The 12,155-nt window shown below is 55.1% G+C and overlaps 1 protein-coding gene across 1 annotated transcript in view; it reads right to left on the bottom strand.

Annotated features, from left to right (window-relative positions):
* The window catches only part of RAB11FIP5 (RAB11 family interacting protein 5), a 45,105-nt gene that overhangs the window by 13,166 nt on the left and 19,784 nt on the right, over positions 1-12,155 (bottom strand). Inside the window, 2 exon segments of the mRNA XM_040223931.1 lie at positions 3,338-4,037; positions 4,132-4,568. Coding sequence (XP_040079865.1) covers positions 3,338-4,037; positions 4,132-4,568 — 1,137 coding nt within the window.

The raw sequence follows: 12,155 nt of genomic DNA, 5'->3' as shown, positions 1-12,155 counted from the left end.
AAATGTAACAAGACACCCTCTCCCTTCATCTGGGCAGTGACGTGACCCGGGCGGGGGGGTGGGGGTGAGGGGGCAGAGGGGGTGCCTGTATGCTGCCAAGTAGGGAGATTCCAAACCAGAATATTTTTAATATAGTAAAGGGGACTATGCCAGGAAAACAGGCATAAACAGGACTTAGAGCCTCATTACCTCTAAGTCTCTAGCACACGCCAGAGTCACATGTTTACACCACTGAGGATGCCCCTGAGACCCCGAGTTCTCTCAGCAGCCAGCGCACACTCCAGGTTCATCGTGATCTTGCTGTTCACACCTGGTGAGAGGCTGGGGCTGATGCAGAGACTGCTAAAGACCACCACAATACATATGCCTCTAGGCTGGACCATGAATATTCTCAATTAAAAAAAAAAAAGTTTTTATGTAACACCTGATCTGCTACTGAGCACAAAGGTCCATGGTTAGTGTGAAGGGAGGGGACGGGAGCCTGAGGTGCCCTAAGAGGTCACCCTAAGAGGATCAGAAAGGGACAGACACAGAAACCACCTGTTTTGGCACTGGTGGGTTTTACATGCACAGTCATGATGGTCCTAAAACACACACTAAAGTGGCCTGTGCTGCAGCCCAGGGTGAATGGCCCACAGCAGGGCTGGGAAGCAGGGCCTACTCCAACGGCCCAGATCTGAACCACCCACTCCCAACACACACACACACGCTGGTAGGGGCTAGTGTGGCAGTCACAGGACCTGGCGGACGAGGGGCAGGGCAGGAGGAGCGGGAGGACCCCCTTCCTGGCCTCTCATACTCTGGCTCCTTCGCCAACAGCAACAGCTTTTCTCTGCTTGCCGAGCACAGCACATCCCGCCTGCGGCCTCTCCCGGGGGCTCAGTGCCGTGCGGGAGCACTAGAGGGCGCCGCTGCCCTGCCTAGTGAGGAACGCCTAGCACTCCTCAAAGGTAGCCCTGGGGCAGAGGCACCCAAACCTCTGGGTCCGCAGACAGGCTCCCCTGGGGGTCTCGCAGCTACATTCAGTCACTCCAGTTCTAGGTGTCCAACTTATGGCTTCCTGCCACAAGTTCTTCCTGCTCACCTCTTATTCTCTGCTCAAAAGCCCCAAGCCCTCTGAGCAGACACCAAAGGTGGTTTCTCCCAGCCCAGCCCCCCACCTCCGAGGCACTGGGCCAGTGACACTGACCAGGCTCAAAGTCCAGGTCACTCTCCTCCAAGAACAGTTCCCTCCCACCCTGCGTGGGCACCAGGCCGCAGAGCCTGCTCTGCAGCCACTGCAAGCAAATGGGCCCCAGGGAGGGCAGGAAGCCCCATCTACCCTCCAACCTGCAGAGGATGAACTTGGCATGCAAGTCCAGAAGGACAAAAACCTCAGCTTCCTTATGTTTGTCAGTCATCCAACTTCTCTTGCCTCCGAAAGGCCATCAGAAGACATGGAGAAACTGAAGGAATACAGTAAGCAGCACCAAGGACAACCCCCACATCACTCAGTCACGGCTTGCAGAGCTCTGAGCCCAACGCCCGGCAGGCGCCTAAAAACTGCCTTACAGAGACACGTCCCCTCATCCATCCTGGCCTGGAAAAGGCCCAGAGACACCCAACGGACAGCAGCACTGGCCCGCGGTCTGTGCCCCTCCCTCCACCACACCACCTACAATCTCCTAGTGGCCACAGGGCCAGTGGCTCAGCCTGGGCATCTGAGAAAGGCCCACCGCTCCTTCCCCTAGGCAGCAGGCAGCCAGCAGTTCCCCGGGCTCCAGTGAGTAGGGCTCGGCAGCAGGGACAGAAGCTGCTCCTAAGTAGGAGAAACATCACCCAGAGACTGATCCCCCCACATACTCATCTCCAAGGCTGTACGGAGAGCTGCGAGACGGTCAGGGCTCAAAGCTAAAAGGCCCTGCATCTCTCTCCCTACTCCCCTGAGCATACTCAGAATTTCACAGGGAAAGAGAACCGAGACTTCAGGAGCCCACGCCTCCCTGCTGGGGAAGAGGCTTAGGGCCTTTCTCTCCACCCTACCTTTTAGCCCTTTACCACTGTGCCCCATCATCCCCCTCCACCTCTGGCCATATCCACTGACAGGGATGGGTGGGCTTGCTGAGAGAACAGTAACAGCCGCCCTCACCACACTGGGTGAGGTTGTCACAGAGGCACATGTCCAGGGCTGACTGACTCCCAGCCCTTCGGAGGGCGGGATACCTGCTCCTGGTCGAAGCCCAGAGCCCCTTCCTGAGCCCTGCTGGACAACGCGGCAACCTCCACCGGCTCCAACTTAGGAGGAGGCCAAAGGCCTAAGGTGGGAGCTAGGGGCTCTGTCCCGGGCCTAGGCTGAAGGACTGCATTCTTCTCCTGGGTGGGCCTCAGGATATTAATAGAGCAGCTACCATCAGCACACGCCCTACCCCAAGACCAAGAGACACCAGAGGGGGCCAGGGCCCCAAGAGTCTCCAAAGACGCAGAACAGGTCAGATTTCAGGGGAGCTGCCCACAGCCTCTGGCCAAGTCCTGGGAGCAAACAGGGGTGAGTATATGGGGGAGGAGTGGGCACATCCATTACTCAACTCCCGTCTCTCAGAGAGAAGAGAGCAGAGAGCCAGCTGGGACAGCTGGTGGGAAGTCATCTAGGTTCAGACAGGGTGCTGCTGCTGCTGCTGCTAAGTCACTTCAGTCCTGTCCAACTCTGTGCAACCCCATAGACGGCAGCCCACCAGGCTCCCCCGTCCCTGGGATTCTCCAGGCAAGAACACTGGAGTGGGTTGCCATTTCCTTCTCCAATGCATGAAAGTGAAAAGTGAAAGTGAAGTCGCTCAGTCGTGTCCAACCCTCAGCGACCCCATGGACTGCAGCCTTCCAGGCTCCTCTGTCCATGGGATTTTCCAGGCAAGAGTACTGGAGTGGGGTGCCACTGCCTTCTCCGTCAGACAGGGTGGGGAAGCCTCAAGTGAGTCCTCAGTCCCCACCTCTCTATCTGGCAAAGCTTCATGACCTTGAGGCCAGCAGGCAAGAGGCAGAGGTTGGGAAGCAAAGAATCCCTACAAATGGCCTTTCCTGCTTTTGTCCTCTTCCTCCCCCTCTTCAGGGGATAGTTGTGCCAACTCAGGAAGTGAGGCCCACAGGACCCCCAGAGCGCCGTGCCCTTCAACTCACCTGTGTCCACGTATAGACAACAAGCCTTGGCTTAGAGAGATAGGGTTCCCCCACTCAACCATGCAAAGCCAGAGCCCCAGCAGCCTGCCCCAGGGCCCGAGCTGCTCCATCCTCCCTGCCCCGGCATTCACTGCAGACACCCCAGCATCTTCCCCAGGGACCAAAGCTGGTCTTGCCAAGGACGTACCTGGGTTTCTGGGATGGTTCCTTGGCTTCTCTCAAGCCAAACCAGCTACTTTTGGCCTTTTCCTCCCCACTGGACGAGTGGTGGGGGGAGGCTCCCAGAGTGGGGCCCCCCTTCTCCCCCAGAGAGCCTCGGCGCCCCATCTCGCTCCGACTCAGCCCCTGGTGGTGATGGTGGAAAAGCCCCATCCGGGGCTTCCGCTCCTCCTTCCGGGCTCCCTCCTTCTCCACCGCAGCCTCCGAGGAGGCCACCATGGGGGTGGTGACCTGCACCGGCCTCCCCTCTGAGGGCCGGGCCCCCTCCTCCTCTCCAGAGCGGCAGGCCCCCACGGCCAGCACTCTAGCCTGTGAGCTCAGCTCCTCCTGTCCAGGCGCCGCCTCAGAGCTGCTGGGGCGGTGGCCGCCTCGGGCCCAGGAGTCGTCCGCAGACCGCGGCCCCTCCTCGGAGGGCCGGGAAGAGCCAGCGTGCAGAGAGCTGGAGGGTGGAAACGGGCCCGAGATGGAACTGCGGTGCCGTGGGGGCGCCGAGGGCTCGTCGTTGTATATGTGGCTCCCGTTGACACACAGAGAGGAGCGCGAGGCCCCGTCGAGGTGGCCCTGAAGGTCAAGAAGGGCCCGGGGAGGCGCCGCCCGCATCTGGCTGGCCTCGTCACTGTAGGTCCGTTTGTGTTTGAGCAACTTGGGGGACTGTGCAGAGTCCCGGCCTGGAAAGGAAGCACACGTGGGGTGAGACGCCTGCTCCCCCTCGGCCTTCCCTACAGCCGAGGGGACAGCCCACCCTCCGCTGCCCTCGCTCACCCCCTTCTGAGGACAGCCAGCTGCTGCGGCTGGGCGAGCGGGTGAGGAGCTCGGCGCCGGGGCCCTGGTAGGCCAGGCTCCCGCTGGCCGAGGACAGAGTGCTGTCCGAGCCCAGCGAGGTGTTGGACTGGGTCAGTGAGGACTTCCGCAGCTTGCTGCGGAGGAAGAAGCCTTTGGCTTTGCCCATCTTGCCCAGGTTGCCCAGCTCAGGGTCCTCCAGGGCGCTGCTGGGGAGGATGGCAGAGGCAGACTCCAGGTCAAACTTCTTCTTGCCCTTCATCTTGTCCTTGATCTTCCTGAAGGGGGACCGCGGCTTGTCCTTCACGGACAGGTCGAACATGCTGGCGCTGAGGTTGTTGCGCGTGAACTGGATGGTAACCTGGATCTCCCCGCGCTCCTTCTCCTTCTTGCCCGCCTTCGAGCGCAGCTTGTACCACCTGTGAGAAAGAAGGGGGTGTCAGGGCTCCAGTCGCAGGGACCCCCAGAGGTCCTCCCTGCCCTGAGGGTCATGACAGCCCCCGCTAAAGGCTCCCACAGGCCTGGGAGGAACCCTTACGACTCCAGGCCCCAGGTACAGACACAAGTACCCGCATTTCCCTGTCTACATCATCTCCTCTGACTGGTTGTAGCCTAAGCTCTGCTCTGAGCCACCAGTGAGTCCTGGAAAGAACAGCTCTCCCCGAAGCCCAGGGCCAGGAATGCTAGTGCACGGACACGAACACACACACACACACCTCTCACGCCCTCACTTACTCACCCAAAGCCCTGCCAGGTACACCTCTGCAAGACGGAGAAGCAGGCAAGATGGCATAAAGAGGCCTTAAGCAAGAGGCCCAGGGAAGGAAAGAGCACTCCTCATCTGGAAGCACCCACCATGTGTTACAAAGGGATGGGGAGGGCGGTGGTTCTCATCTCCCCTCCATGCACTGCTCACAACAGGCCTGGGATTTTACAGATCAGGAGGTCAAAGCTCCATGGTGAGGTAGCTCAGCCAAGAACAAGCAGCCAGGAAGGAGACTGAAATTAACAATAATGTACTGCTCCTGGCTCATCAATCATAAATGTACCACACTAATGTTAACATAGATGTTAATAACAGAGGATACTACAGCAGGAGCAGGGAGGGGGTATTCACGGGAGCTCTGTGCACTTTCCACTCATTTTTCTGTAAACCTAAAACTACTCTAAAAATAAACTCTTTTAATTAAAAAAAAAGCAGACACAGTGAGCACAGCGAGAACGTGAGCAAGAAGCCGCGAAAGCAGTAACACAAGGACGCTCTCTCTCCTGAAGGCCAAGAGCGCCAGCACCGGCACTCAGCACAGTGAACACAGACGGAGCTGGTGACGGGGTCACTGAGGCTTCAGAGCCCCAGGCATGAAAAGGCTGCTAGAGGCTTCCGCAGAGGGGAGACAGGCCCATGTAACACAGTCAGAAGTCAGAGCAGCATCAGGTCCTCACTAGCAACACTGGATACCAATGGAGTCATGCCTCTGCAATTCCGAGGGAAAAACTCCCCAGAATTCTAGACCCAGCCAGTCAAGTTTTGTTCCATAATAAAGTCCAGTGGAGGTGGTCACGTTGGTCACCGAAGGGCTCAAAGACCCTCAGAGTATACACATAGCATACACGCATACGCCCCATATCACACACAAACCTACACATGAACCCCACCACACACGCCTCAGTCCCTGCTGTGGTGGTCATCTCCCACCTAACATCTGCTCACCCCACAGCACGAGCTCCCTGAGCTTCTCATGGACATAAAGGGGTGGGAGACCTTTTGTATGAAAGCCCCTATATATCCAAATGTCCAGATTAAGTCACTGCAAGGAATTGGTGGTATTGGTGGGTTTAAATCTTGTAACTTAAAAAAAAAAAAAAGTCTACCCAGGGGCATTTCCAGTTGGATCCCTTTGGAAGCATCCATCATGACTAACCTCTTGGGTGCCCATCATGGGCTCTGCGCCTGGCCTCTTCTTGGTGACCACTGGGTAGCCTAAGTAAAGTGAGCCCTGGCTGTTGGTTTTCCCTCCCAAACCTGAGAGACCACCCCCTGGGAAGGCTGGCTCAGGACACAGCACAAGCAAGGAGGGCAGAGGGCTGTGCTCAGAGCGGGGGTGTGTGTGTTTCTGTACTCTCAAGATGAGCAGGGGTGGGGAAGAAAGATGGGGGAGGAAAGGCGAGGAGCAGAGAAGAGAGCTAAGAGACAGACTGATGGGATGTGTGCGAGGACGGGTCTGGGGGCATGAGGAGACATTTACTAGAAAGACAAACCAGCGAGCATCAATATCCTCACCCCCCGGCCTTCTTAACCCAACATCCACCCTGGGCCTGACCCTTTAAGTCATCCAAGGGCAAGTCAACTTGCTCAAAGCTGGACTAGACCTCATTTAGTACAAAAAGATTCTGGGAGGTGGGGCAATGAAAAGTATTAATATATGGACTCCAGCCACAAAGCCACCAAGCCCCGAGTGACAGGAATCAGCAAGCACAGACATCCGTCTCCGGGGCTGAGGTCAGAGGCCCTGAGCCCTAGGCAGTCACGCTCCACATACCATGGCATTAACAGTGGTTATCTCTGGGGGCGAGGCTGCAGGGCACTATCACTTCCTACTGTCTATTTTTGTCCTGTGTGAATTTTTCATAAGGGCCATATATTACCATCGTAATCGGAAAGAGATGAAAGAAAGCCCCATCCTTTTTTCCGCCCTCAGCTGCCTGAGACAGGTGGGCTCCTCGCCTCTCCGTCCAACCCCTCAGTCACTGAGGATGTGTCGCCAGCCCAGCCTGGGCTCGGGTCCTTGGCCCAAAGGATCTTTGTCCCCGCCTTTCCCAACCTCCGGCCCATAAGGTCACTTTTGCTGCTCCTGCTCTTCCCGAGGGAATCTGGGTGCTTCCTGTGCACCTGCTTTTCAGGGAGACAGCAGGGGAAAGAAGGCTTTCTTTGCCATTTTCTGGCTGTCACCCTCCCCATCCGGAGCAGAGTGAGGATGGCTGGGACCCGCCTACGGATCCTCAGTCACTGTCACCACCTGTCTCCCTACAGGTCACGGGCAGGACTGGTCGGACCCTGCCAGGTACTTGGAGCAGGCCTTCTCCCAGGAGTGTGACCCACACAGGCTGAGCACAATGGCAAGGCCACAAGCCAACCGCTCTTGGACGAAGCCCTGTCACTCTCATCCATGGCTGAGACCTGGCAGAAACCAATCAGGATTTGACCACAGCCTGAGCACACACCCAGATATTGGCTCACAAGACAGATTTTATCTTCAGAGCTCTGCTGCTGCAGTACCCTAACCTGCACATATCAGGGTGGGGTTTCTTTATACCTACTCATACCAAGATACAACCTAAAACCCACTAAATTAGTAAGGCCAGGCCTAGAAAATATTCCCCATTGGCTCAGTGCGTAAAGAATCTGCCTGCGATGCAGGAGACATGAGTCCAATCCCTGGGTCAGGAAGATGACCCTGGAGAAGGGAATGGCAGCCCACTTCAGTATTCTTGCCTGAAAAACCCGATAGACAGAGGAGCCGGGCAGGCTATAGTTCATGGTGCCACAAAGAGTCAGACACGACTGAGCGACTAAGAAGCAGCAGGCAGCAACAGGCCTGGAAAATCTGTGATTTAAGGTTCAAGGGAGCCCGTCCTTGGGTGACTGAATTCAGCAGACCCCTGCCTGGCCCCCTGCCTACTCTAACGTGTGTCACGGATCAGAGACCAACTCTCCCTCCACCTGGGCGCCTCATCAATGACTCTCAACTGGGGGACTTCCCCGGTGGTCCAGTGGCTAAGTCTAGTACTCCCAACACAGGGGGCCCAGGGTCGATCCCCCTGGTCAGGGCACTAGATCCCACACGCCACAGCTGAAGATCCCAAGCGCTGCAACGAAGACCTGGAGCAACCAAATACATAAATATTTTAAAAGGAACACTCAATTGATACCCAGAAGAAACCCACGTCTCTCCCCTGACCAGCCAAGGCTTCCCTTCCAAAGTCCACTGAACCTGCTTCTTCTGAGAGAACTGACCCTAGACATGCTCATCCCTCCCCCACCTCCCCCACCCTGCTGGGGACAAGTTACTGAAGGAATACAGACATGGGGGAGGGGCAGGCATCATTAAGTGCTTTCTGTGAATAAAGAGTTCCAAAATGAACAAGGCCTCTGTTTCACAAAGCAGCTTCTAAAATGCGACTCACTAGCTCAGGAGGAAGGACAGTGATTCTGACCCAATACAATTTCCCTGACACCCGCTCAGCCCTCAAAGCCTGGATTCCTTGGCCCCTGTGGCATGTAAAACACCGATCTGCACATTCTTCACTGCAGGAACCTAACTGTTCCACCTACGTGGCACCCACCTCAACTCCTGCACCATCCAAGCACCTAAACTTTCCAAAGCCCGGACAGCAAGTGCTCAGGAAACAAGGGTTTTGACAATGATCATTATCTGGGACTTATCCTAGGTATGATCGCAGCCAAGACATGCTCCATCAGGAAGAAAGTAGGAAGAGAAAATGCCTCGCATGTAAGAGGCATGGGGCTTCCCTGGTGGCTCAGTGAAGAACGCGCCTGCAGTGCAGGAGGCCTGGATCTGACCCCTGGATTGGGAAGCCCCTGGAGAAGGAAAGGACTACCCACTCCAGTATTCCTGCCTGGAGAATGTCATGGACAGAGGAGCCTGGTGGGCTACAGACCATGGGGTTGCAAAGAGTCGGACACGACCAAGCGACTTTCACTTTCACTTCACTTTCAAGAGGTATGCACCGCCATAGACGCTGCTCTTCAGGAGTGACTTACAACAGAGCTTCTCAAGTATAACACAAAAGGACCACTGAGTCTAGTTAAAATGCAGATTCTGATGCGATGGGTGCAAATGGGCCTGAGAGGCTCCATCTCTTCCCGGCTTCCAGGGGATGCCAGTGCTGCTGGCCTGTGGACCACACCTGAGAGGCAGGACAAGCGACCGGTGCTCAGGGCTCCGCAGAGCGAGACTTACTGCGTGCTCAGTGTGTGCTGAACTCTGTATCTCCTTTGTTACCCACACAGTCCAGGAGATGAGATCCACCATCCCCATTCTGTGGATGAGGAAACCAACTTACACAAAAGGTCTGTGACTTGTCCAAGATCAAACAGCTAGTAAGTGATACAGTCAGTCCTTGAACACGAAGCTACCTAACTCCCAGTCCACATTCTTACCCCTCCAGGAGCAGCCTTTCTCATTAAGCTGGACATCCTGAGAGGACAGAAGCTGGAAAAGGTCTGGAGTACACCACAGAGGCCCAAAGAGGAACGGAGGTGGGATATGGAGACCAGAACCCCCTTCAAAGGGTTGGCACAATCCCAGGAGGATGGAGCCCTGAAAGGTCACTAAGGGAACCACGGGGTTTTGTCCTGTCCCCAGACCATTAAAACCATGGCTGAGAGCAGCCCAGCCTCCTCTTGCAGCCATGAGCATTCAGACTTCAGGGATGGGGGGGAGGGGGTAGCAGGAGGAGACGCAGAACCACAGAAAACCTCTACAGCGGCCCTTGCTCGATCACCATACCTCCCCCTCAGACTCCCTCTGTCTGACAAAATTCAGCAGGCCGAGTATGAACTTAGGACTCAGCCCTCAGCCTCCTACCCTGCTGGACCCCTCCCCACCCTCTGTGGGGGTGCAGAGGACAGAGGCGGGATGAAGGAGGGTGGAAGTTGCCTCACCTGTTACCAAGATTCTGGCCTAGCTATTCCTATGAGCGGGGCTCCCAGGCCTACCATACCCAGCTCTTCACCTGTTTCTCAGTAAACAGAACTGGGCTGACAGCTACCAGATAGCAAAACTGGAAAAGCCACCACTGCGGGAAAGCAGACCCAGGGCAGATGTCAAACACACACATGTAAGGGCCTGGTTGGCTTCTCAGGATCCCCGAGGGCAGTGGGGTCCTTGACAGCCATAGGGCCAGGCACACTTGACTTGTCTCCAGTTCTCACTGAAACCAAGTCCCCCTGCCCACCTTCTCCAGCTCTGTCCTCTCAGGATGTCCAGAAGCCCAACGTGTGCATTCAGCTTGATGACAAGCACTGCCCACTGAAGGTTAAGAATGTGGACTTGGAGTTAGGCGTCTTCATGTTCTAGTTCTCTCTTATGATTTATCTCTTGATCCAAAACTTTCTTCCTTCCCGTGTCCCACCCCTGTCTCCCCAGGATTGCGGAGTACCACAGAAAAGGGAAACTGGAGCCAAGGAGGACTCTGTGGGGCCTTCCAGGACACAAAAGTCCCTCCGTGTCCTGTTTCCTGCTTGTAGGGAAAAAAAAGGCTTCAGTATCCTAGACCTTCCCTGAGTTCCACAGAGCAGACTCAAGTAGTTAATGATTAGAAGAGTGGAGCCACAGGACTTCAGGGGTGCCTCCAGGAGGCTGATGCCTGTCTTCGAGGTGCTCTGCAGGAGCTAAGGCCCTTCCACCACCTGGCAGAGGGTGGCGACTACTTACTGACCACAACAAGCAAGCAGGCCCAGACTGCTTGGAACCAGACAGCTGACGACTGAGGCTCCCCACACAACATCCTGTTACCTCACCACCAACCGACCGGAAGGTCCACAAGCTAGCTCCTAACACAGTCTTTACAAACCTCTGCCTGAACGCCAAAGGGGAGTTCAGGCCTTTGAGCACGAGCTGCCTGTTCACCTTACTTGCCACCCTGAAGACAAACACTGTTCTTTCCTTCACCACTACCCAGTGTCAGGAGACTGGCTCTGCTGCCTGTCAGGCAGGCAGACCTGAGTTCAGTTCAGTAACACTATCAGTCCAGAGTTCAGCTTATGACCCAAATAATGGTGCCCCTTCCCGAGCACCCACTCCTCATTTATTTCAAATCCCAAACCAGGAACCATGCTTGGCTCTTTTTCCCCGTTCCACCCCACATCTAAATTTTGAACTCTGCCGACCAACTACATCCAGATTCCAACCCCTCTCCCCACTGGCAGCCTCTAGTACAGTCTGCCACAACCCCCTGCTGATTATCACAATTCCCTGCTCACCTGCCTCCATGCCATCCATGCTTCCTGCAGCATGTAGGGGAACTTGGAGTGCATCACACACTGCTCCTCAGCACGGCAGAAAGGACTCATCTTTTGGGTCCCGGCTCCTCTGATCCTCTGCATATCTCATCCCACACTGGTCTTCACTGTGTTCCCACCTCCAGGCCACTGCTCTTGCTTTTCCCTCTGCCTGACACACAGGCCCAGATTTTCAGTTACTCACTCACAACAGGTCCCCATTTGTCTGAACTTTCTCAGTCCTCCCTGAGTACCCCAACTATAACTGCTCCTTAACTCTGTTCTATTTCTTCAGCATACTAACACCACCTGACAAGGGAGTGGTGTGGGTGTGTGTGTGGGTGTGTGTGTGTGTGTGTGTGCGCACGCACGCATTTATCCCACACAGTAAAACAACAGAATGGGAAAGACTAGAGATCTCTTCAAGAAAATGAGAGCTACCAAGGGAACATTTCATGCAAAGATGGGTATAAAAAAGGGCAGAAATGGCAAGGACCTAACAGAAGCAGAAGAGATTAAGAAGAGGTGGCAAGAATACACAGAAGAACTGTACAAAAAAGGTCTTAATGACCTGGATAACTACAATGGTGTGGTCACTCACCAGGAGCCAGACAGGGGAGTATGAGGTCAAGTGGGCCTTAGGAAGCAATACTACAAACAAAGCTACTGGAAGTGATGGAATTCCAGCTTTTAGCTGGAATTCAGCTAAAAGATGATGCTGTTAAAGCGCTCCACTCAATATGTCAGCAAACTTGGAAAACTCAGCAGTGGTCACAGGACTGGAAAAGGTCAGTTCTCATTCCAATCTCAAATAAGGGCAATGCCAAAGAATGTTCAAATCACCACACAATTGCACTCATTTCACATGCTAGCAAGGTATGCTCAAAATCCTGTTGAAGCTAGGCTTCAACAGTATGTAAACCAAGAACATCCAGATGTACAAATTGGATTTAGAAAAGGCACAGGAACCAAAGATCAAGCT

This window comes from Oryx dammah, unplaced genomic scaffold (genome assembly GCF_014754425.2).
Source record: "Oryx dammah isolate SB20612 unplaced genomic scaffold, SCBI_Odam_1.1 HiC_scaffold_25, whole genome shotgun sequence".
Lineage (NCBI taxonomy): Eukaryota > Metazoa > Chordata > Mammalia > Artiodactyla > Bovidae > Oryx > Oryx dammah.
The sequence above is the reverse complement of the archived record's forward strand: the minus strand, read 5'-3'. Positions and strand labels throughout refer to the sequence as shown.